Below are 26780 nucleotides of genomic sequence, written 5' to 3'. Positions count from 1 at the left end.
TTTTTTTGCTACAGCAGCATTTATAGATACAGGAAAGCAATAAAACAACAGTAAAATATTAAATATAAAAATGCACAGTATATACAATAAAATAGAATAAAATACAATTAAATTAAAACTAACTAAACAATAGTGCAAAGATTTAAACAAACAAGAAAACAGACAACAGTGTTATTGATGTGTGATGGATTTTGCCAGAGGTGAGTTATTGTACAGTCTTATTGCAGCGGGCAGGAATGATCTCCTGTATCAGGAATGATCTCCTGTATCAGGAATGATCTCCTGTATCTGTCCTTGTGACAGCGGAGCTGGAGGAGTCTTTTGGAGAAAGTGCTCCGCTGTCCCTGCAGCAGGTGGTGGAGAGGGTGGACAGGATTATTATTGTCTATATGAACTCTGTCTGTCTGTATAAACTCTGTCTGTCTGTCTACATTTATGTGTCTGTAACGTGTCTCTCTGCACTGTACAACATACTCTTGCACTTCCAATCTTTCACCAGCATAGATGCCTGCTTCCTCTCTGACCTCTGACCTCTGACCTCTGACCTCTCTCTTTCACACTCTGCTGAGGGTACTCTGTTGTCCTCGGTGACGAGGCTCACCTCCAGCCCAGTTAGTGGGCTCTGCAGCCCGGCGTGTGTGTCCTCAGTGAAGACACCAACCTGCATGAGGCTCTGCAACATGCGAAGGGACACAGCTGGGACGTGTCCTTATCATCATGGATACAGTCACATGTCCCACAGCACAAACTAGTGTCACACTGAGCTACACTCACACATGCACTCTCTTCATTTAGTCATCCACTCTCCAAGACTTGGATTGTAAACAGTGAAAATCAATCCGAAAAATAATCGATAACTAATAAATTACAGAATTAAGTAATAGCTTCTCAGGTAAATAACATTGAGTTGTGATGATGACCTCGGTCCTAGTCTCCATGGTGAAGTTTGGCCGTACAGAATAATCCAATAATAAATAACCTTGTGTTTTGGCAACCATCCAGGTGGAAGAAGAGCTCAGAAAATAGTGAAGGAGCTGAAGTGTTCAAATGTCTGGAGTTGACACACAAGAATCTGTCCATGTGGACTTTTACATTAACAATATAAACAGTACAGTGGTTTAGATGCCATGTTGAAAATATTACGAGGTCAGCCTGTCACAGAGAGAGTGTCTTCTTCACCAAACACTGCTGCTGTTGCCTGAGGCTGAAGTTAGATCACCTCAGTGTTCAGATGCAGTAATGTGACCACAGCAGCAGGTGAAAACAAACTGCTGACCTACCAGGTGAGACGCCGGCTGTAAACTGTCATCATGCAGCGCAGAGCGAGAAACTACACTCTTAAATTCAGCGGTAACACCTTCAAAACAACAGATAACCAAATGAGCCACATCTCTCCAGTGATTTGTGCTGAAAAGTGAACATGTTAGCAGGTGAAGATGAAGCTCCTCCTCTTTATAAAACATTCAGAGATTCATACCAACCCAAAGTAGGTCTGGAACCTCAGGAGCCCTTAAAGTGCCTTAAATGCCGACACTTTATTTTAAGGTGCGTTCTGATATCTATAAAAACATTTAGATTTCTGATAACTTTTCTTGTTAAATCACAGTGACTAAAATAAAAAGTGACAGAGACATTTCACAGTGTAAAAATAAACTCATCAGTGCACTCTCCTCGGCATTTCTTCTTATTTATTCGCCCACCTGAAAGCCAGCATGATAAAACTGTGTACGCTGTAACCAGCACATAATACTGGCTGCTGATTTATCAGTCGAGCTGCAATATGCAGCCGCATGCTTTTAACTTTATGCCTCGTCTACCTGCAGACAGACGAGGAGCGGCTGCAGCCAGCAGGTTTCTGAAGGGCTTTCATCTGTCCAGATTCAAATACATTCACTTCAGTCTTCAGTGACATCACAGCTGTGTTCAAAATGGGCTTGGCCGGTCAGTGCTTTAGCACTCAGACAGAGGAAACACTCAGTTGTTGTTGTGTTAATGTGTATTCAACAACAGGAAGTCCTTTCACTGCAGCCAAATTTATTACATTCATTAAAGTATTGAACAGAAATGAGACGAGTGAGGCATTTGGTGCACACACACACACACACACACACACACACACACACACACACACACACACATACACACACATACACACACACACACACACACACACACCTTAATCAGCAACATCTCCAGTAGGCTTGGTTTTTCATTTCTATCTCCGTATTTTAATTCATCTCTGAGGATTATCTGTTATATGCACTGAACCCAATTTAAACTGAGTGGGTGAAATGAAAATTGGAACATTGGTTTATTGCTGTTTGTCCTGCTGTGGTGTGTTTGTAATGAAGCAGGTGCTTGTTAGATGCCCCTCTCTCTAAAACAAATGAGTCGGACCCAGCTCAGCTGTGAGCTCGAGCCTCTTTATTGGATCTTTAAACAAACATAGACGTGCTTTGTTTATCCAGAAAGTTGCTGATGTTGCTGCTGAATTAAAATGTTTTTCAGTTTTTGATCACCACAAATTGTTGTATTGATGTGGACATCAGAAAACACACAAGCAGACGTCTAAACAACATCTATATGGCTGTGACATGATCCCACCTAAAAAGCTCTGATTGATTCATTTGTTTCTCAGAGTGGGAGATAAAAGTAATTTCAGTCATTGAGCAAACAGAGATGAATTGTGGAAGTGGGCTGTGATTGGTGGACCTGTGCAGGTACACCAGGTTGTAACAAACAAAGCCTTCCCTTTAGCTGTCTCTGTGAGGGCTGCTGAGTCTGCCTCCAGATGAATAACCGCGGTTAGCTCTACTCCAACAATCCCAAGTGCACAAAGATGCTATTTGTTCCAGTGAGGTGGCTGAAATGAATTGAAGAGTTGTGTGTGAGCGAAGGACAGAATTGTGTGTGTGCGTCGCTGTGTGTAAGTAATGATTCATCAGAGAAAACATGGCTGCAGCTTCTGTCAGCCTGCTGCCTCCATTTGCCAGTCCGGATGAGATTTTCAAGCTTTTGCACAGACGTGACTGACTGTTGATCACTCAGTATTGATTTCCAGCTGTAACTCCACATCACTCATGAATGTGTCTGCGTTCCTCCATCCTCTCACATACTATCTCAGACTCCCTCTCTCTTGGTTGGTAGGGCAGAACTTAAACCTGTGCTGCCAACTAACTAATTAACTAGAGTTAAATGCAGTAAATTAGACTGTTGTCATTCATGCTGATCACACCTGATGGTCCACAGAGCTTCTTACCATTTCAGGTATGTTTCTAAATCCTGAAACTTTGTGATTATTTCCAGATTTACCTTCAAATAATAGTTTGGAACACTCTGTAAAATGTAAATACAAACAGAATGTGATGATTTTCCAATCATGTACACTCATATTTAACTGAAAATAGGCCAAAGATGACATCAAATTTGATTGTTTGCTGAAAAATATCATTTTCAACTGGATGGCAGCAACACGTCTCCAAAAAGTTGGGACACGGTCAACAAAAGACTGGAAAAGTTGTGTAATGCCCCCCCAAAAAACACCTGGTCAATCAGCTAACAAATAATTAGGTTGCCATGTCAACAGATCAGTAAAATGATTGGCTATAAAAGATGATTTCAGAGAGGCAGAGTCTCTCAGCAGTGAAGATGGGGAGAGGTTCACCACTCTGTGAAACACTGTGTGGGAAAATAGTTCAACAATCTAAGAATAATGTTCCTCAAAGTAAAACCACAAAGAATTAGTGGATTTCATCATCTACGGTTCATAATATCATTAAAAGATTCAGAGAATCTGGAGAAATCTCTGAACACAAGGGACAAGGCTGGAAACCAATATTGGATGGTGGTGATCTTCAGGCCTTCAGGCAGCACTGCATTAAAAACACACTATTCTGGAGTGGAAATCACTGCATGGGCTCAGGAACACTTGTGAAAACCATCGTCTGTGAACACAGTTCATTGCTGCGTCCACAAATGCAGGTTAAAACTCTCCAAAGAAGAAACCAGATAGAAACATGATCAGAAACACCGCCGCCTTCTCTGGACCGAGATCATTGAAGATGGACTGAGGTGAAATGGAGAACTGTCCTGAGGTCTGATGGATCACAATCTGAGATTCTGTTTGGAAATCATGGACACTGCATCCTCCAGGTTAAAGAGGAGAGGGACCATCCTGCTTGTTATCAGTGCTCAGTTCAAAAGCCAGCATCTGTGATGGTACAGGGATGAATTAGTACACATGACATGGGTAGCTTGAACATCTGGAAGGAAGCATTAATGCTGAAGGATATATTCAGGTTTTGGAGCAACATATGATGTCGTTCTTTGGTCAATTGTTTATTGGATTTATGTGATTTGCAAATGATTGAATTTTGTTTATATTTACATTTTACACAGCGTCCCAACTTTTTTGGAAATGAGGTTGTTCATGAATAGCACCAACTCCAAACTAGGGATGGGCATTTCAAGCAAAAGAACTATGCAAAATTTGCTCATAACTATTCAACAATTAATCGTATATTGAAAGATTATCGTACATTCTAAACAATATTTTATGTTATAACGACTATTCGAATATTCAAAATCATGTTGCATCCCTACTGTGAACATATCTCATCTAAGGGCACTTTATGAAGTAAAATGAAGACCTTACAATATTGTTGAGAAAAAGATGAGGAAAAGATGACGTGAAGGGCTGACGCTCTTTTCCCCAGAATCCCACCAGCACCACAGCCAGGACCAGAGCTTATAGGTCAGTTCACTCTGTTGGGATACTATCATTCATCTGTTTTGTCTACATGACCTGGTCTGCAAGTGGTCTGATGTGCTGTGCTTTTCCAACTTGCAAGGTCAAAATGAACAGGCCTGTATGTGGTTTCTTTTTCTGTCATATGAGAGCTAACCATGTGGTTTCTATCCACTGCCTTTCTCAGGTGCTGTGTATGATCACTGCTCCAGTCACCATGATCCTGTCCTCACAGCAAGACGCCTCCTTTGCCTTTGCCTCTTTGGCCATCGTCTTCTCAGTCTACATCACCCTGGTGGTTCTGTTCGTCCCCAAGGTAAAACCAGAGCACCCTCCTCCTCTTCCTCCTCCCATCCCATCCCCGTAGATTACCCCAGCAGTTTAAGTGTCAGACATAATGAATTGCCTTTCATCAGGGTATGATATATCACCTGATGATCTATAGCTTGGCCCGGCCTTGCCGTGTCAGCATTTATATCTGCTCAAGTGTGAAACAGTCTACGCTGCCTTGTCAGCATGGGACTGTGTGTGTGTCTGCATTCCTGAAACATAATTAGAGTGGAGAGAGTTCACAACAGCCAAAGGTATGTGGATACCCAAAATCTGCCCAAAAAGGGATTGTGCCCACTGACTGTACATAAAATGGATGTACCCTCTGGATCTGAAAAGTGAGTCCAATGCGGAAGTGCATAGACTTCCATTCAAACATCCTCAACTTCTCTCTTGAAATACAAAGTCAGTAAATGTTTTCTACAAGTCATTATGGTGTCATTAGCTAAATTCCCTCCTTCTGATCAGTGTTCTGGTCCTTCTGAAAAATAATTCCAGCATTGATTAGATATTAGGATGTTTGGGGTCTGGTTTGATTGACAGGCCTGAGGTGTAGTCATGTCTTGTGGAAAACATGTATTGACTTTGTATTACATGAGAGAAGTTGACATGGAGTCTATGGAGCCGGAGCAACCTCTGGTGGTACTCGGTGGTATTGCAGTTTTAGTTACTTCTGCATCGGACACATTTTTCAGACCAAAACCAAAATAGCGACAACGTAAATGCCAGACTGGAGTCTTCATAATGGCTGTTCACAAACTGATGGATGATGACGGATGCTTACAGGAATGGGGAACAAACAAAGAAATGCAATGGCTATGTTCATGTCTACTAATACACACCACAAAGTGTCCAAACAAAGTCGTACAACTACACACAATTACCTAAACTGCTGAGGTGCAGACTCTCAACACAACAGCTAAAGCCAGCACCTGTCCCTGTGACAACAAAAGCACAGTGAACACTTCCATCTTACAAAAAAAAACACTTTCAAAAGTAAACCCAGATCCCTCACATGTGTCCAGAAAACTATTCTATTCCTAACTGTTCTGTGAGGTGTGCTGGGCTCAAAGCGATTCACAGTACCACCAGTCAAACTGGGCCAATGACACTGACAGCATAACCCAAACAGGGACTAGTGTCCCCACCTAGGTTTACCTAAAAATAAGGCAAAGTAATTAAATAGTGAGCTAATGGAAGAATTGAGAAAACAGATAGATGTAATATACACAATAATATGACAAATTTGACAGCATGACCCAGCTAGTCCAGCTCTAAAATCATTCACCCCCCCCCCCCCAGTATGTCCACTGTATTTGTTACATGTATGATAAGGAAAATATGTGCATGATTTAAAGATGCGGCGCCTGATCACACGAGGTGAGTGGCAGTCAGATGCCCAGGAGACCATGAAGACCGGCTCATCCACCAATAACAATGATGAGGAGAAGTCCAGACAGCTGGAGAGAGAGAACAAGGAGCTGCAGAAGATCATCCAGGAGGTGAGCCGGGCCCTTTCTCCATCCACTGTCTCTTTATTCTGCTTCACATTCAGCAACTCACAGTGGCCACCAGTGGATGGTGTCTGCTCTGTTATTTGCCATATATACAGTATAAACACTGTAGATACCTCATTCAGGCTTGCAAAATGTGTGTCTGCTGCAGTAGGGTTCTGTTCAGTTCAACTAGAAAAGGCCGGCTTCAGTCCTGCTTTTGGATAACGATGAAAAACAGTTCAGGGGAGAAGTTATATTTCATAAAAATTTGTCATATCTGAAATATTACAAGAAGTAATCCTTCTCTTCAAGAGCCAAAATCCAGTTTTTAACATTACATTACGTTTCATTTAGCTGACGCTTTTATCCAAAGCGACTTACAATAAGTGCATTTCAACCATGAGGGTACAAAACCCAGAAAGAGAATCAAGAAAATACAATTTCTTCAAGAAAGCCAAACTACAAAGTGCTATCAGTAAGTGCTTGTTAACCTTGTTAACATCCAAACAAACAGTCAACACCATGGCTGAACATTTCCACTTTGGATCTGCAGCGACAGTCTGACAGAACCTAAACACAGATTCAGACAGTCAGTGTTTCATACATCACGGACCTACGCAACCAATCCTGTCCACTTAGGGGCGGGGCTTTCATATCATTGAATTGCAGGCGAGCAGTAGTAGTACTGAATCAAAGCAAAGGTGTAGAGTTACATCGAAGCCACTTCATAGCATTTGATAAAAAAAAATATTGAAAAACACATTTAAATATGTAACTTTGATGAACAGGGATGAGTTTTATTGGTGTAATCAATGCCAGGAGAGGAGACACTTTTATGTATTTCTATCAGATTATGGCTACATTTAAAGTGTTTGTTTGTATTTTTGATCTCTCTGGTACAATTACAATAAATCACTTATGGCCAAATCAATCAAACTTCAATAACATGTTGCACTGTTGTCTGTTTGTTTTGTTTAATTTGTTGCACTGTCGTTTAGTTTAGTTTAGTTTAGTTTAGTTTAGTTTAGTTTAGTTTAGTTTAGTTTAGTTTAGTTAAATTTAAATTTAATATTATTTTATTTTTATTTGTATATAAGTTGTATATAATGTGCATTTTAATTTTTTTATATTTAATATTTTTACTATCTCTATTTTATATTCTGTAATTTATTGCTTTGTCCTGTACATGCCACTGCTGTAACGACAAAATTTCCCCTTGCGGGATTAATAAAGTACCTACCTACCTACCTACCTACCTACTAACTAACTAACTAACTAACTAAATATGCTGTTCTCAGTCATTTCCCTGCTGATTAACTTCATGTGTGATTTTTGGAATTAATATGACTTAAAGCTTAAATAACTCAAATATTTTACTTGACATGTTTATAGAAACAGATTTGAAAAGCTCGCCGACGATATAATCTTTGAACTTAAGTTTATTTTGTAATTATGTCGATCTAATTAAATTTGAAAATGTCTTAAATATCATATAATAGAAATATTATTGATACCATGTACAAAAGATCAAGTATTCTGGCATAAAACTCAAAATGTTTAATGAAACCAAGTATCAGGGATTGTTCATACATATCTGGTGTTTGTAAGAGACAGTTTTGATTCTTATTTTTTTGTCACACATGTACGGAGTTAAGTTCACTTTAATGCTCAATTTTTCAACACTGTGAGCATCACTCCTTCAGATTTACTCATATGACTGACTCTGTGTAGATTGTTTGGAGACAGATGACGTAAATCTTTGTATGTGTTTCGTTATTTGGGTAACTTGGCTAACATGTTTATGTATAAAAAACTGGAACCCACCAGGAGCCTTGTTTTTCTGTTCCTCCCCTCCTGCAGTCGGCTCCATTCAAACAGTGTCAGAGGACGTATGAGCAGATTGTTGAGTGTGTGTTGTAATTTGTTCCCTCAGAAAGAGGAACGCGTGTCGGAGCTGAGAAACCAGCTCTCTGAGCGACAGGCCCTGCGGTCCAGGAGAAGAGCTTCCACTGTCACCAACCAGATCCACACCCCCCCTCCCCTGGTCATCACCCACGGTGACCCCCGGTCCCTGGCCCCTCCTCCGGGGTACCCTGTCCCCACCGACCCTCTCCCTGTCCCTGCGTCGTTTGCCAACTCGTCCAGCCTCTATCAGCCGGACAGCAAGATCAGCCGAAATAACTGCCACACCAGCCGGCTGCAGCTGCTCTACAAGTGAGAGGGATGAGGATAGTAATGACCTTCACAGAAACGTAAAGTACAAAAACATGAGGAATAATAAATCAGTATCTATAGGAGGAGCTCGCTCCAACAATCATTCCACCAATCAGCAGAGGGCGGCGGAGGACTGGTGGAGACGATCATCAGAGGATCAACATGTCCACTCCTTTCTGTCTGAGCTGATCAGTCTGGGTTTGTTCTTTTCTCTCCAAGAAGAAACATCTTGTTAAGTACTCAGTTTTGCACCTTTCATCTTCCACTGATTCTCCATGTGCCATCAAGAGTGCGAACCTGCCAAGAAGTTCACTGTAAGTTTATAATGGAAATCCAGAAAGCTCATACATCCTGAAACAAAAGGAAGACAAAAGCACCTTTTTATTGTTGTCAGCTGGAATGACAGCTGCTTTATTCAACTAAGTTCACATTAAAATCCATGAGTCTCCAGCTGACTCATTTTAAAAGAAGAACCCTGCAAAAGGGTCTTTAATGTGCACATGATGGCTCCATACTGTGGACTGTGTTGATAGAAGACTGACGCTGCATGTCCCACTGATAAAGTCCATGTATGGTAATAACACTGTACTGCAGTGCAGCCGGCTGGTCTGAGTTATACTGCAGCTGGGCAAAGAAAACATCAAAGATCTACCTTCATCCTGTAAGAGAGATTTGATTCATGATTTATTGTTAATTGTTTCAAACAGGCTTTGAGAGTGAAAACTTCCCAGTGAGGTGAGTTCATGTTGTCAGGGACGTGTTGGGCTGTGGTGCAGCTGCATCCAGGACCAGCTGACTCTGAATGTTGTCTTTGTCCTCTCAGCATCATTCAGATACCAAATGACTCTGGGCCCCGGACATAAAGCTGCATTACTACTGGATGTAGTACATTAGCCACGCTGGGCTTCAATGCTACTTTTTTATTCCATTTTCAAAACCAAACATAAAGAGTTAAAGAGAGCAATGAGATATACAGGCTCAGTTTTTAGCAACATCATGTTTGAAGCCTTCAAGTGCACATGTAGACACCTTCAAATGAGGTGGAGACTTAGCAAAGGGCCGGAGGGAGGACAGACTGTGATGAATGATGCTGCTTCTGTGTCCCTGGCGGTTTTCCTTCCAGTCGTTTCAGCTTCCCTTGTTGTATGTTTGATGGGTTTTTTAGTGTTCTCTGTTGAAAGAGACTACAGAGCTAATATACAAAGATGTATGTGTTCATGCTAAACCCACTGTGGATCATGCCAGTCCTGTTGCTGAGGACAGTGCTGTCATCTGTCAGGTATTTTCAGGTGTCAGGTCATGTGACTGTCACACGCTGAGGCTACCAGCATCAGTGAAAACACCTTTACTGTCTGTGTTTGAAGTGGGACTGCAGCTGACTGTGTTTCATCCTCCTCTGATGAAGGCAGATAAACAACAGGAATGAAAAACAGCAGAGCGGCCTTTAGCTTGTTTCTGGTGAAGAGAACAAAACGAGCGTTGCTGTGCAGACAACATGAGCTGACATCTGTGATGCAGGTGTTGGCTTTAATGTATGTAACCTTGTATGGAGGTTTTAACATTAGAAAGATCTGATTTTTCTAGATATGTTTTTAAAAACAAATCACACACATCTGGTTCGATCTGCTCCTTCTATTGAGGACTTTTTTTTAACAAGAGATCATTGTGGCACCACTGCTCATTAATTTACTCCATGTAGAGGGAAAACAGTGAGTCAGGTGGAGCAAAGTCAGCCGGTGGAAAACCGAGTTAAATGTGAATATCATCAGCATATGTACACATGTATATAATAATTAGAAGGGAACTGGGAGAACTCCTCCACGGCTAACAGTCTTCTATGATGATGTCAATCTGCAACCATAACCACTGTATACTTCTGCTACCTGCTGCGGCCCGGCTAACGGGCCCGGTTAACAGGGGCCCGGCTAACAGGGGCCCGGCTAACAGGGGCCCGGTTAACAGGGGCCCGGTTAACAGGGGCCCACACCAACTGCTCGGGCCTTACTAGCCTCCGCAGCTAATGGGTTGTTTTGGGTTGTCCAGTTCAGTAAGCCTCACCTCCACTGCTGCCAAAAGACAAACACTGTTATCACTGAAGGAGGCAGAGGATAAACTGGACATGCTGAGCAGAAGAGAGGAAGAGGAGCAGAGGGAGAATCAGTCGTCATGACTACCTGATACACCTGCAAAACTGAAGCAGCTTGTTAACTGTTTGAATCCTCCAGTATTAGTTCATCATACTGTCTCCTTTACAAGTTCAGTTTCACTAACTGTTTGCTCACTTCCTCCTCAGCTGTAAACTAACTTCCTGTTGAAAGCAGAGCTAGCAGCTGATGTCAGCTATCCCCTGAACTGCATGTGCTGCTGCAGGATTTCCATCTCTGTCAGGTTCACTTCTGTTTCTCTGCTCTCACTGCTGAATGACCCATCTGGGAACAAAACACAATTGTTTCTAATACGGTTTCAGTAGATAAGTTTTCACGGCAGAAAATGAAATTAGATCACGTGGACCTCTGTATATTCCACAGGGATGACAGCATGGGGCTTTTGGTTTCTGACTGTTTGAGCTTCATGTTACTGTGGATCACACCGCTGGGTTTTACAGACTCTGGTGAGATGAGATGACCGATGACATCGAGGGAACTGCTCAGATGGAGCAGATGTAATCAGGACATGCGTATTTCAGTCACACACAAAAAGTTTACATATTCAAACCTTCTGACTCAAACAAAGCCCAAACAGCTGTAAACTGTCAGGTGTGACTCAATTCAAACAAGCTATGTTCACTCAGGCTGCAGAAATACAGTATTAAAGCCCTGAACTGAAGCCTTGGTGCTGGAGGAGGAAGGATGCTGAATGCAAATCAGTAGCAGTAAATAGGATGGTCCGCAGTTTCACTGCTTTCATAACATTAATCAAATTAGACAACCAGGTAATAATTTTTTATGAAATCCAACACGATTTTTGATTGTCTGGTATATATTGATAAAGTCCATATTTCCTGCGCTGGATTCAGATTTCAGTTTAAACTCAAGGGGTTGACAGTGAATGGTGCAGCAATCAAAACAACAAAAGTGATACATTAATTATAGTAAAACAGTAAAATGAGAATACAAATGTAATAGAATATGAAATGAACGACAGTCAGATATTAATAAAAAAAAAAGAATAAAATAAGATAAAATTATAAATACTAAAACCTGAAGATGATGAATCGTTAAAGTCCGGCTGAATGAATGGGTTTTGAGGTAACATTTAAAAATGAGTTCTGTCCCAGCAGCATAGAGTGTGATGACCGAAGGCTGCATCACCAAACACTTTTACTTTACTTCAGGAAAAGACTAAAAGAGAAGAACTGGAGGAAGTGAGACGCCTCTTGAGTTCATCAGCCACAAACAGAGAGAGGTGGTCTGGTACAAGCTCATTTAGGGCCATATGAAGCAAAAAAAAGAAGTTTAAAATCAATATGGAAAGTAACAGACTTTTTTAAATAATCACAAGTTGAGCGGCTGATGTGTTGTATTCTTCATCAGACAGACAGCAGAGTCTATGTGTGGTTATTAAAGCTTCCACACAGAAACAGCCTCGCTCTGAAGATGCTCTGAAGATGATAAAATGTTGTTTTTGTGACACCTCTCAGATGAGCTCTGAAATGATAAAAACGCTCCCTGATTTCTTGCTTCTTGCTTGGGGTTGAGTCCGAGTGTATTTTAGTTTGGAGGCCAATTTCTCTCTGTGGGTCTTTGCACCATGATCAGCTCTGTCCCTTTAAAGTTTTGGACTCACTTTTAGAAGTGTTGGAGCTGCCAATGTGTGTCCTCACTCATCATGTTAGTGTATTTTCCAAGCATGGCTCCCCGGCCAGTGTCTCCACACATCACTCTCCCACGCCAGCTGATCCTATTAAAGCCGTGGAGTTAAAAGTCTCCGGAAGTTAAAACAGAACTTTTCTGTTCATGTCAATCAGCTTCTCCTGCAGTTCTTGTATTTCCTCCCATTTGATGCAGATATAATTTTCCCCATAGAGCTCCACACTAATGATTAAAAACAGTCACATTTTTGGGCTCTCTAGTTGTTAAGAAGAGGTCCAAAGTAGAAGCAACAGGTTGGAGATATGTTCACAGAAGAGGTCTGTTCACAAGGAGCTTTAGTGTTTGGGCTTTTAGTCTCAAATATTAAAACTGATTAAAATAATTCAGATTAAAAGAAATCACTAAAACAATTAAAACAACCAGGGAAGATGGAGGCAACCATCAGCCACCAGCAGTTTGGGAGGACTGCTCCTTTGAGACAAAACAATGATGTCACCTCTCTACATGAGAAAGTCCAAATATCCTGTTCAATAGGAATCACCTCTGAACATGACCAACATTTCATCTCCCAAACTTTAGTGTTTGTGGGTTTAACATAAAACCACACTTTCGATTCCCCAAACTGGAGTTTTGTTCCTGCCTCTCCTTGTGACTGGATCCAACTAGTTTAACTTTCTGTTGCACCTCAGTTTTCTCTGTGTGGTAGCACAGCTTGTTTCAATAGCGTGGATAGCTTCAGCTGTTGTAAAAGCATGTCAGAGTTAGTCAGTGATCACAGGATGAGGTGCAGGTGTATAAACCATGCGAACGATGGGCAGTGTAAATATCTACTGTATGTTTGTGTGTGAAGACGTGTTTTAACTGTTGGTCTGTGAAGCAGTGAAGATGTAAGTGATGTTGACAGATGTGGTGTGAGAATATGCACACAGACTGTAAAGAATGAGGATGTAAATACTGATGACATTCAACTTTGCATATACAAGCTGTATTTCATGTGGTACAGTATTCAGAATATATTTCTATATGTAATAGCTGATATCAGATTATTTCAAATACAAGGATGAAAATAAAACTAGTTGTTTTTCTCAAAATATTGTTTGTGTTCCAGGTGGATGACGAGCTACGTCAGAGGTGTGGTCAGTGCTTCAGATTCATTAGTCCAGAATGAAACTCCTGAAATACACTCCATCTTCCGGACCCACATTTTCCTTTGGTCATTAAGTCACAACACAAATTATTAAAATTTATGAGCCACTGAAATTTATTTCAGAAAAAATGGTGCAGTAAGGCACAATACCTTCATACGCTGTGCTCAAGTTTCAAAAATCTAAATTTACTTGCAGCAGAGATTATTGATCAGTACACATTGAACAGCATGTAAATTGACCTCACCGCTCTGACCATGTCTGCAGCTGCAGGTAAGAAAATGTTTTCTGCAATGCTGCGGGACTTGTTAGACTTTGCAGTACCTATGCTAAGATACTGAGTGCATGCTCTTGCCTCAAACATTAATCTATTAGGCACTAATACGATGCCCTCCGCTCCTGGATGTGAATCAGGTAGCAGGACTCAGTAGGACGACTCTGAGACACACTGGTAAGATTCAAAACCTTTACGACGCAGATGGTGTAAAACAGGCTGAAGCAGCAGAGGAAAATCCAAAAACACAACAGAGACAGTCCAAAAATCACCAGTTGACCAGGTGACCAGGCGACCAGGTGACCAGGTGACCGAGCGAAAGGGATGTTACCTTCAGTCTCAAGGGCAGATAACAGGAGAGGCTGGTAACTGTAAGTGGACTGGAAATGAAAGAGACTAAAGGAAGAACAGGGCAAGGTGTTGTGTGCATATTCTACCCAAATAAAATGTTTTCTCCAGGAAGATGGATGCTGAGAGGATTGTAAGCAAAGTGCTGTCTCTTTCTCTTGGTTAAGCCTCTCAGTTTGTCCATTTGATTGGGTACCCAGAAGAGAGGCTAATGGTGTCTCCAAGCAAAGAGCAGGAAGTTTTCCAGAATTGCAAAATGAACTGTGGGCCACGATCTGACACCACGTCTTTGGGGAAGCCATAATGATGGAAAACATCTGTTAATAAAGTCTCTGCAGTCTCCTCAGCTGACAGAAGTTTTGGAAAAGGGGATGAAGTGCACCTGAAGTGGTCTACTACTGTAAGGACTGTAGTGTTACCTTGGCAAGGAGGAAGGGACCAGTGATGAATGTCTGACCAGGCACGAGAGGGAACAGGCAGACACTGAAGAAGATAGCAGAAGGACTGTGACAAGTCTTAATTCAGGAACAAGTGGGACAGGTAGAGATGTATTGTTTGAGGTTTCGCTCCATGGCAGGCCACTAGAAGCGCTGTCAGATGAAGAACATGGTGCAGCTGCCACTTGGGTGACAAGCCAAGTGATTCATTTGGACAAGGTAAAGTTCAACCCGGTGAAAAACAGTGGCCACCTGGCCTCATGGAAATTCAGTCTCTTTCTTGATGATTCAAGGTTCTTGTGATCAGTCCAGTCAAGAAATGGGTGCTATGTCCCATCCAACCAGTGTTAACCTTAATAGCCAGGAGCTCCCAGTGTAACATCATAATTATATGCTTGTCAGGGAAGAGTTTTCAGGAGAGGAAGGCACAGAGGTGAAGCTTGTTGTCCTCCATAGAGCGTTGGGAGAGGACAGCGCCAACGCTGGAGTCCGAACCGTCCATTTCGACAATAAACTGGCTTTTGGTATCCACAATAATCAGGATGGGGGCTAAGGTGAAGCTTGTCTTGAGGCAGTGAGGGCTGCCTCAGCTTGAGGGGAACCTGAAAATCTAGTGGAAGTAGCAGTGAGAGTATGCAAAGGGTCAGCGACAGAGCAAACATTGTGAATAAATTGGACTGGGAAGAGTGGGTCCATAACAACCTTTGCTTGATGGACAATAAAGATAACAAGATCAGCAAATCTTGCTCTGTGTCCTCTACTTTCCTTAAGGTCAAATGCTACATTGCACCACCTCTCTCTCATTTTATATGGCAATTTGGATAACACAATTCTCATATTTGTGGGGTTATCCATTTCCATAAACTCCACATCTTACATTTTGTTACGACATCCAGTCAGAAATACAGCATTTTACTTGAATAATGTCATCACTGCTTCTGTCACGACAACTGGCCTCACAGTTTGTGGTTCTGTAAATTGCTGCAGCCGGGTTGTAACGCTTCCTCCAGGCACAGCCATGTCAGGGTGGGACAAGTCTTTGCTCCTCTTCCTTCACTTGTAATCGTCTTAAATGTGAGCGAACATAGCTGTTCATGCCACCCTCTGATCTCTCATAGTCTTTCAATACTTTTACTTGAGCTTTTTTTTCAGCAATTGCTGCTTCCAAAGTCAGCCTTTCCAGCTTGGCTTTAATTGCGTGCTTCCTCCAATTAAAGCTCCTGCTTCTTCTGTAAAGCTGCAGCACGTTCTACTAATCCAGCTATCTTTGCTTCTTCAGTAGCACAAACTGATAATCTGACGGACAGGACAGATAAATGTTCAAAACGGGAACCTTTTTGTTCCACTGTTTTGATGTTATCGACTGTCACTTGCGAAGCACTAAAATCAGGGTCCACATCATCTCCTATATCTTCATTTTAATCACCGTCTACATCATCATTATCAGCAGCTGTACTTTCTTTGCTTATTTCTTTTTCACTCAAAGCACACATCTTTTCCCTCATCAGACAGAAGATCTGCTACTTGTCCACTGAGCTTTTTAAACTCACTGACAAGAGTGTTGAAATCGTTATGCTTCCGTATTAACTTTTGCACTTTTTGCAGATTGCCAGCATCACTCATCAAACTTTCAATTTCTTTTCTTTTTCCAGTTATCCGAGCTAATACTCCTCTCCTGGTTCCAATGAACCTGTGCAGCGTCTCCTCCAATGCTCTCTCAGTTAACTTTCTCATTCTCTAAGATTAAATCTTTTCAGCATTAATTACCTCATTATCTTCAGCCATCATATCAATAAAGCAATGCGTAAATTGCGTGCAAATGTTTAACAAGTATTTCCACTTTTCTCATCAGACGTGCATCACAATTTCTGAAACACAGAGACTTTAGTGGCTTTAAATGAGGAACGCTGTCTGATTTGCATGAGAAGTCCTTCGAGAAGCGAGCATCTTAAAAAAAAAAAAAAAAAAAAAAAATTCCCCTCGGGGATTAATAAAGTATATACCTACCTACCATCTTGGATCAAGTTAGCAACGCCAATCTTCATTAACTTCAAAGAAACTGACGGTTTTCAGTTCCTTTCTTTACCTTGTCCGACGTTTTCGTTCAGTCAAAAGCACCACAGTGCAGCACTGAGGGCTTCTTCGGAGAGGCAAGGCAAGGCAAGTTTATTTGTATAGCACATTTCAACAACAAGGCAATTCAAAGTGCTTCACATAAAACCATTAAAAGCATCAAAACATCAGGCAAAAGAAAAGGAAATTTAAAAACAATGAAGAACATTGATCGGAACATTAAACAAGCTAAAAATAGAATAAAGTTGCAGAGCAGTTTAAGAAATAAAATACAGAAGTAAAATGCAGAAATACAGGAAATTGATCAACATCCTTGAATCTGGTTCAATTAAAGGCAACAAACAGAAAAGTCTTCAATCTTGATTTGAAGCAGCGGAGAGTCTCAGCAGACCTGCAGCTTTCTGGGAGTTTGTTCCAGATATGTGGAGCATAAAAACTGAACACTGCTTCTCCATGTTTAGTTCTGACTCTGGGGACAGAAAGGAGACTCGTCCCAGATGACCTGAGGGGTCGGATGGTTCATAAGGTAGCAGCAGATCAGAAATGTATTTTGGCCCTAAACCGTTCAGTGCTTTATAAACCAACAGCAGGATTTTAAAGTACATTTTTTGTTGGACAGGAAGCCGGTGTATCAATAACATTTTTAACTTTAGAGTTGAGGCTATCTACAAGCTCATTGGCACAATCATTTACTGTGACTAAAGGTTTAACTGATACGATGTTGGGGGTCAAAGGTCAAGGTCACTGTCACAACACATCGACCAATATCCGTGAGCACTATATCTGAGGAATGCCTTGAGGGAATATCTTTACATTTGACACAAATGTTCTCTTGGCCTCAACGATGAAGTGATTAAATTATGTGTCAGTCCTATTCTTGTGAATGTGATATCTCAGGAATGCCTTTAGCAATATACATAAAATCTGGCACTGACATTCACTTGGACTGAAGGATGAACTGATTAGGATTTGGTAGTCAAAGGTCAAAGGTCACTATGACCTCAGAAAACATATTTGTGTCCATAAGTCAATAATTCAAATATCAAACAGGATGAAATGATTATTTATTTTTTTTATTCATTATTCAACACATTGTTCAACACATTTGACACTGAGGAGCAGAAGGAGAGATTATAACCATATTTCACATTTATGACATACTGAACTGGTGACATCACCCTGGGGGTGTCAATATAGAAACTGTGTTGATCGGATAGATCTTCTGTGCTGTCAGGATTGAAGTTGTGTGGAAAGAATTTTAATTTTTGAAATGATGTCTCCTTTGCAGCCACCTCTTTATGTGATTGGACAGATATGCATGTGAGCTACTTGAGTGTTAGCAGAGGCACACAACCACTAGCTTTCCTCATTCTACATTTACATTTGTTCAAATTTCATTGTTCCTTATGAATGCTATGTTTCTTGGTCAGCCATGTTTCATATTTATTGTTTTTCTCAGGTCTTTTCTGTTACGTGGTGGGGTGTTTTTCCAGGACCCAAATGCAAGCTTTATTGTCCAAAAAACAAACAAAAAACTACAAACCAAAAGGTGGCACCGAGCGTGTCCACTTTACGTCCAGTCAGGAGGGCAACTCAACCGACAGCTCCAGGGGGACACGGGTAACAGGGCAGCCGGCAGACCAGCGGAAGGGACGGCGTCAACAATCTTCAAAGCCGGGAGGGCAACTCCACCGACTGGTGATTTTGACGGGGATATCCGCAGGAGACACAGAGGCCGGAGGAACGGGAACGGGAACAGGTACAGGACTGACGGAGAGCTGATGGAGAGCAGACAGAGGACGGACGGGTGGCTAAACAAAAATGCACCGACATCCAGAGTTGTGCAGGGGCAGGTTACATATAGTCCGGGGAGGTGATCAGGGAGATGCAGCACACCTGCAGGTGGTGATCTGGGGTGAGTGGCTGCATCTGCTGGGACTGGTGAGGGGCGTGGCCCCGGGAGGTGAGGGGCGTGGCCACAGACAAAGACAGGGGACACAGGAGGAGAGGTGATCGGGGGCAAAACTGAACTCCTGACATTTTCTAATGCTCTTGCATTCTTGATTAAACCATTTTTTGTTGTTTTGCCTGTAACAGGCCTCTGCTCTTGTTTTATAAAGTCAGGTTTAGTAGCTGCTTTATGAAATATCACTGTTATCATCGGTGGCTTCATATATAGACGTCGTTTCTCAGGTCAGGTGATCAGGTTCCTTCTGTAAGTAGGATTTAATGGATACATATTACTGGGTTCTTTGTTTTTATGTCTCTCATTTGACCTGAGAGTTTAAGGAATACATTTATTTGGCTGTAAAGGGGGGATAGCTGAATGCACTGAGAGTGGAGGCGTTCATGTTAGTGACTGCATAGTCTACTACACCAGACCCAACAGCTGAGGATGTGGATGTTCTAAAGAGTTGCCCTGATGCTACTGTTAATGATTTACAGGCTAATGAATGAGTTTGACAGAGGTGCTACTGTTACGCCCCAGAAAACGGGGAGAAATGATCATGAGAGTGATGTGGTGATGTCTCCTCAGTGAACGCATTTACTGGAATGAGGAAAAACACAACAAACAAGCAATCGATCTCAGGATAGCTGATCAGGCTACTCAGCAGATGATTGATAATGCAATAGTGAATTAACTTTTAACAAAAAGAAATTAAATAAATAACAGTTTCTCAGTATTGGAACCTATTTTAGCACACCATGAGTTCATGCTGTTTTAAACCCCTTTGGACCCATTTTGACATGACATATGATCTTTTAAACCATTTTACAGGATTTTAAGCTTATTTAAGTATGAATTGATTCTTCTTTTTTAAAGTTGTAACAGACCATTATCATTTCCACTTGTCACACTATCTCTCAGCCACTTTGACTTATTTCAGAGTCCAGCTTGTTCTGGTGGGTGATGGTTGGTGTGGTAAACAGGGGAGACCGACCAAACACATGGTTGTTGCCCTGAGAGTGCATGACGTCCGGTTCAACTCTTGTTCCACCAATCAGATCTGCAGGAGCACGTTTCCCTCGGTTTCTCTTTCCTTCTTCAGTTTTGGCATGTTTCATTTTAATTTCTCTCTTTTTATTATTAGAATAAAATGCTCCCATCCACACAGAAATGGGCACAACTGTAACTACGTGTTGAAAGAGAAAATGAAATAATGCGACAGAGAAAACCTTGAAAATCCACTTTCCACTGGTGGTGTGTGGTGCTGCGCTGCAGAAGGAGGAGGAAGCAGGGGATTACCGAATTACCAGGGAGTTCCCCTCCACTCTTCCACTTTGTGTAACTGTTGAGGAACTGGTACTGGTCTGGAAACTTTCCAGCTGCACGGTAAGATAAGCACTTTGAATAAATAGCAGCACAGAGCCAAGTCATGGCATATTATGCAATACCAAGGCTATAATTATCCACTGTCACTGATGATGAAACCACAGAAATGCTCTGTCGGCTGTTTTGCTTGAGAATAGTGCCAACCCATCCCAGGATCCATCCCCACGTTGTGGATGAACTTCCTTGTGGTCGGTAGGAGCTGTCATCTGTCAGGCAGCCTTCAAAGGTTTTATTAAATATGTTTTTCAATATAAATAAAAGTAGGACTTCATGAGAGAAGAAAGCTGCAGTAAGTTCACTATAAACTACAGGAGCATATTTTTATAGGTTAAGAAAGAGAAGTATCAGATGTGGGTTTATTATTCAACTCCATTTATTGTTACTACAGACAGGAAATCCTAATTTGGGCAAATAGCCATATCATATGTGACGAGTAAGAGGTATGAGTGAGTGAGGTGTAAACACCGCGGCTGAATGAAGCTGACTCAGTCACCTGTCGCTGCAGAAATCATGCTGCTCATCACAGTTTGCACATTGTTTTGCTGTCAGGTGTTGCAGTTAGTATTAGTTGGTATTTTTTCCTGTCCCATGTAGTCCCACATTTCCTCCCCACTGGCCCGGTGGAGAGGAAATGTCCAGGTCCAACCCACCTGCACACCTCCACCTGATTCCCCCTTCAGCTCCTCAGTTATAAACTCGGCCTTAATGACTGATCCCTGGCACATCATCACCATCATCATATGCACTCGACCTTTGCATTGCTGCTTATACACACTCTTCAAGACTTATACACATCTAGAGTCAGCAAACGGGCCGGTAGCATCTCTGCAGATCCATCCCACCCTGGACATCCTTGTTTCAGCTCCTCCCCTCTGGGAGGCGCTATAGATCACTGTGCGCCAAGACCACCAGAAGCAAGAACACTTTTTATCCGCAGGCTGTCACTCTGCTAAACAGTTAAAATGTTTTACATCACTGGACCTTTTTGCACTACACCCAACTATTTATGTTTTATATGTCTATTTAAGTCTGTCTGTTTTGTTTTTTTGGACGCTGAGAGCGAACCTAAAGCCAGAGTCAAATTCCTTGTATGTGTCAACATACATGGCCAATAAAGCGATTCTGAATCTGATTCTGATTCTGTCATGCAGGTGAGTCCATACCATGTTTTACTGAGACCTTACAGTGAAGCCAGGTCTGTATGGAAGCACTGGCTGCTGCTAGTATCATCCACTGGAAGAAACAGACATGACTGGAGGCCTGCAGGAGGTCTCTGTCTTAGGAGGTCTTATGGCTTAAATGAAACCACATCACCTTCGATTATGGTGACAGATAAACGTCACAATATCTGCTGGACATGAACGCAACAGGGGTGAAGTGACACCTCACACTAATACAGGCAGGTTTTTTATGTGTTTCAAGGAAACATGTTGCGTCATCTTTGACAGCAGGAGGCCGTACAACATTGTGGTTGAAGTCGTAACCACAATGCACTCATTAAATGGTGAAACTTCCTCCACACCACCGTTAGTTGATGCTTTTTGTCTGCAGGGCAATCATGTCATCATATGTTAAACACATTTACATTTTTCATCTCTACATTATAAACACTTATTTTTCTTTGCAAAATGATTTTCACTCCATATTTTCATAGCACCACAGGCACCAAACTATTTATTCTTTTTTTTGCAAATGTCAACAAAATTGACAAGAAACTGATCAAAGTGATTCAACATATGTTTCAATATATTTCAATAAATAATTTCATAAATTAAGTATCAAATCCAGGATAAATACTCTTTCAGACATTCAAAACATGTGAAAAAACCCATGGAAATAAATAAATAAATAAATATTTCAATAAATACAATAAATAAGATAATGTTGCGTTAAATAAAAACATCCTGTAAGGTCACTTTTCCTTCCTGTGAGCTTGTAGTGACACGATAAGTATGCAGCCGTCAGGGTACATTCACACAGTTAAAGACGTTACAGTACAACAGAAGCTACTGACATGGAGGTGGAGTACACGGTACCTTAAATTTTAAACCCATGGACATGTCTAGGGTCACACATTATTTAATCTGTGGTTCATGGCTGCACTTCCTGTTTGCTGTACTGTGAACCCCCTGAGAGTCCCAGCGGGGCAGCAGGCCTCATATGGAGCCTCCAGTCCTCACAGGGCAAACACACCAAAGAAAGTCTTCCCCGGCCCGTCCTCCAGCATCTTCAGCATCTTCTCCTCCATCACCGTCCTCAGTCGGTCCCCGGTCCTCAGGTTGAACACAGCTCCCATGTACACAGCAGAGAACCAGCTGCCGTCCTCGTCCGTGTCGGTGCTGGCCGTCCTCTGACATGCCGTCCGGACAGAGTGCATGATGGTCTGGTAGGACCTCTTAGTGTCTTCATCACCAAATGAGGGGGACCAGCGCTGCACGGTGTGGGACAGGTGGACCTTCGAGGTGTCATCATCATCTTCATCACTGCTGCTGCAGCTGACTCGGAAAGAAGCCTGGCTGTAAACAAAGTAGAGCCCGGTCCGAGAAATCACGATCTCGTTGTTGTTGAACCGCAGATCTCCCTGATTGAAGGACTGGTCCACCTGAGTCTTCCACTCCACTGAGGTCTTCACGCTGGAGCTGTATTCTCCTGTGGAGGAGGAGAGACAGACGGGGATGATCAGCGGGACAACATGGACTATGAGGGCAAAGCTTTACCTTCAACTCTGCAGTAAAGAACTGAGAGGCCTTTCTGGTGACATTAAAGTGGAACGAGCCCATTTCTCATTTTACTTTTCAACCTTTTTAGTTCACCTTGAACTACTGTAAACATCAGAAGTACCTGCCTGATGGAGCTGCCCTAATGAACCTTAAAACCGGATCAAACAACAACTCCATCAGCTTTATCATGAACCTGTGGAACTCCCTCAGGGAGCTCAAAACCCACATCCGGGCCGACTAAATGTCTCTTAGAACTGCCTCTCAGAAACTCGGTTTCAGAACCACACAGACAGTATCAGTCCAAACGTGTCTCTCTTTGCGCTCATTAAATGCATGACGGTAGGTTAAATATATTGATTGTTCTTACCTTCTAAATGGATGGCCGCTCTTACATTTGAGATGTGCCTCAGTGTGTGATGAAGTTCTGTAAAGAAGAGAAGACAGATGTTCATAAAATCTGGTTGTTTACTTTGTTTCTGGTGCTGAAAGGTGTCCAAACTAAATCATAAATTTGTGTAATAACACCTAAAGAGAGAGTATTAACATTATTATTATTCTTTGGAGAGGTGTAAAGGACAAGTACTCACCAAAACTGTCCTGGTCTGGTTCTGGACCCTGTTTGAAGAAGAGAAGGATAGAGAGACGGTTAGAGAGTGAATGGGCTGAGGTGAGACTGATCCAGGTCTGATCTGAGACTGTGTTCCCACCTTGGTGTGATTGTTGAAGACGAGGAGCACAGCAGCAGCAGCAGCGAGGCAGAGTGTGAAAGCCAGCAGGGCGGCGGGGAGCTTGGAGCTGCTTCCTTTCTGTTTCTTGTCTGCTGCGTCCACACTGGCGTCCAACAATATGCAGTGTTCACCTTCCATGGTTCTGATAAAGTTCCTTCTGTCACTTCAGGTCCAACTCAGCTCTCAGCTCTTCTTCTACTGTCGCTCTGTTTGGGTGTCTGACACTGAGAGGCTCTTTTAAAAACAGTTTCCTCCTGGGGGGAAACTCCAGTGATGTCATGCATTGTGAGTGAATGGAGATTTGATGAGGAAGAGAGACCTAAAACTTTGGAGGATCTTACACACCACACACTCCTACACACCGGGCATCTATAGGAACACACACACACACACACACACACACACACACACACACACACACACACACACACACACACACACACACACACACACACACACACACACACACACACACACACACAGCTTAGCCGGAACTCACACTCTGAACACACACACATCCTGCTGTACACCTGCATTAACACACAGAAAAACATGCGATCCACCATTTAAAACTAAAACAGCACATTTCAGCCAATCATGAAGTGTTTACGTCGGGTGTTGTGATGCGCTGCTCATCTCTACGTGGGTCAGATTTTCTGAAACCGGGTCAGAGAGTGGGACGAGCCACATAGACATTATTCACTTATTCATCAGTACATCTGCCGTGTTTGCCGACATTGCCAATAATTAGTCACACCATCAGTGTGTGATATTGCAGCACTACAGTAAATATGAACTGCAGCGATGTCTCACTTTTCACATACACACTTCCCTTTTGTTTAAAAATAGGCTCATGGGTCAACATCATGCATTAATAATGATATTTCAACAGTAATTTATGGCATCAGAAATAGAAATAGAGTAAACTCTGTTTTTAGGGTTCATTCTCTAAAAACTTAACTATTCTCCTAGTTCTTACTACAACAGGCTCTCCTCATGGACAGTTTGAAGACTTATGGATGTTAACATGTCTTTTTTCTGGCTGCATTTGAGCTGAACAAATTGTGGACAATAAAACATGTCTTAAAGCTTTTGGCCAGCAGCGCAGCCATCAAAGTTCATTCTAATATTAACGATGGATCATTATTGTCGTGGAAATGATGTATTTCCAGTGATAAATGAACAGATAAACAATGTTACAATGAACTGTCTTTTGTAAATTTAATAAAACAAGATAATATTAGAATATCAATATTATCAAGAATTATAATAAGAATATTAAAGAATCAAGAATCACAAATCAATCAAATTACAGAGTCAATATATTTCAGCTGAAAGGACAGGCTCATGCACACACAGGGTGTTCATGTATAAAAGGAAAACTGATAAAAAAAAAAACTTTATTAAGAGATTTAAGTAGTGTGTGTGTGTGTGGACGTTTCACACAGGGAGTGTGTGTGGGAGAGTTAGTCAGTGATCCAGCCAAATAAATAGAGATTGATAGGAGTGTGAATGTGAATCTCAGCCTGATGGAAAACAAGATGTGGCAAGGTGAAGTAAAAAATGGGAATGTGTTGGGTCTGCTGCTCCTTTGATGGTTAGTGACAACCAACCATCATCCATCAGTGATGTCATCGTTATGAATCCTCCAGTTCAGATTCTGTCCGTCACCATCTTGCCAGTTCGGAGCAGTTTGGAGCAGGAAGTGACCATATTTGGACGAGATGGGGCAGGTGTGTGTGTGTGTGTGTGTGTGTGTGTGTGTGTGTGTGTGTGTGTGTGTGTGTTTGCGTTTGTGTATATGTGTGTGTGTGTATCCAGAGGCCTGCACTGCACAGGGACTGATCACCTTTATTTTCTCCCCCTTTTTATGTTTTTGGAAGTTCAGGTGAATTCTTTTTGTTGTTTTGTGTGACTGTGAAGTTGAGTCAGGTTGATTCACACCGTGTAGCCGGCTCTTCTTGGGAGTGGGAAGAGTGAGTCATGTTAGACTGGAGACACAACACATTAGTTTTAATGTCATAATTCAAAAATATAATTATTAGTTTCTTCAGGACAGGTCACACACAGTATAATGTAATCTGGTGTCTGTCCTGCAGAGCACAGGTGAAGGTAACAGTGGGGGAACAGGACCTCACTGCAGCTGCTTGTTCCCTCAATGTATTAACTTTAAAAATGTGGCCCTGATCAAAGATAACATAAACTACCCTGACAGCATAAAGTTCCCTTATTCACATGTTGCCGTGTTTGAACTGGTATTAACAAATTATTACATTGTGAGTTTTTCCAGTGAATAAAAGATGCTGGGAGATATTGCTGATGTTGAAAATGACAACCATTTCAGTTATTACAGTAACAACACAAAGTTCAATCCTATTAAATGACTGGACCATGTTTAAAATGCTGGAGGGCTTTTAATTTTGCATGGAAACAGGACGTTGTGAAAATGGTGACATCAGCTGTGACTCTGGAGTTCATAACAAGCAGCAGACACTTGGTTGTATTTTTTAACTGAATATTTGATGGTGGCATAAATTCAGCAGCACTCGACATGTTTGGGAGGAGAAACAATTGATAATGATTAAGATGTTCACATAACGGCAGTTTGTTCTCGTTTTAAACAGAGTTGTAGCTGAAATGAGTATTGTTATCACAATGGAGTGTTCCAAAATATGCAAATTAGATAGATAGATAGATAGATAGATAGATAGATAGATAGATAGATAGACAGACAGACAGACAGACAGACAGACAGACAGATAGATAGATAGATAGATAGATAGATAGATAGATAGATAGATAGATAGATAGATAGATAGAAGTAACATAATTAAAACTATAAAAACAAGAAGTAAGAAATGTGTGAAAATGGCAGCTGAAGGCTGTGATGTTGCTCGCGGGCCTCAGTGATGCTATTTGAACTAAAACGAGTAAGAAAGCAGAACATTCTTAATTTATATTTGTTCTGTCCGACTGATGATTTCCTGGTTCTCTCAAACTCCAGCTCAATCTAAAAGAAAAGAAGCTTCACTGCTTAGAAACCTGTTTTCTGTTGTTCAGATGGCAGTGACACACACCAACACACTGCACAGAGAAACGTGTTTTCCATACTGTCACACATG

At 41.7% G+C, this 26780-nt stretch overlaps 2 protein-coding genes across 3 annotated transcripts in view; one reads left to right on the top strand and one right to left on the bottom strand.

The window, feature by feature from the left end:
* The window catches only part of gabbr1b (gamma-aminobutyric acid (GABA) B receptor, 1b), a 116259-nt gene extending 102569 nt beyond the window's left edge, over nucleotides 1-13690 (top strand). For both annotated transcript variants that reach the window (XM_069176962.1, XM_069176963.1), the window contains 3 exons: nucleotides 4935-5063; nucleotides 6436-6579; nucleotides 8507-13690. In XM_069176962.1, the coding sequence (XP_069033063.1) occupies nucleotides 4935-5063; nucleotides 6436-6579; nucleotides 8507-8791 (558 nt within the window). In that variant the 3' untranslated portion in view covers nucleotides 8792-13690. The remainder of the gene's footprint in view (nucleotides 1-4934; nucleotides 5064-6435; nucleotides 6580-8506) is intronic.
* An 8313-nt stretch (nucleotides 13691-22003) lies between these two features.
* tnfa (tumor necrosis factor a (TNF superfamily, member 2)) lies at nucleotides 22004-23838 on the bottom strand. Its single transcript, XM_069176313.1, has 4 exons — nucleotides 23638-23838; nucleotides 23518-23545; nucleotides 23298-23354; nucleotides 22004-22859 (listed from the first exon to the last, which is right to left on the bottom strand). The coding sequence occupies exons 1-4, from the start codon at nucleotides 23794-23796 to the stop codon at nucleotides 22387-22389; spliced, it is 717 nt and encodes a 238-aa protein (XP_069032414.1). The 5' UTR covers nucleotides 23797-23838; the 3' UTR covers nucleotides 22004-22386.
* Between the last annotated feature and the right edge of the window lie 2942 nt (nucleotides 23839-26780).

This window comes from Embiotoca jacksoni, unplaced genomic scaffold, assembly GCF_022577435.1.
Source record: "Embiotoca jacksoni isolate LCO1_2020_lvr unplaced genomic scaffold, fEmbJac1.0.p SCAF_7, whole genome shotgun sequence".
NCBI lineage: Eukaryota > Metazoa > Chordata > Actinopteri > Embiotocidae > Embiotoca > Embiotoca jacksoni.
Note: the sequence above shows the minus strand (reverse complement) of the source record. Positions and strands in the feature narration are given on the sequence as shown.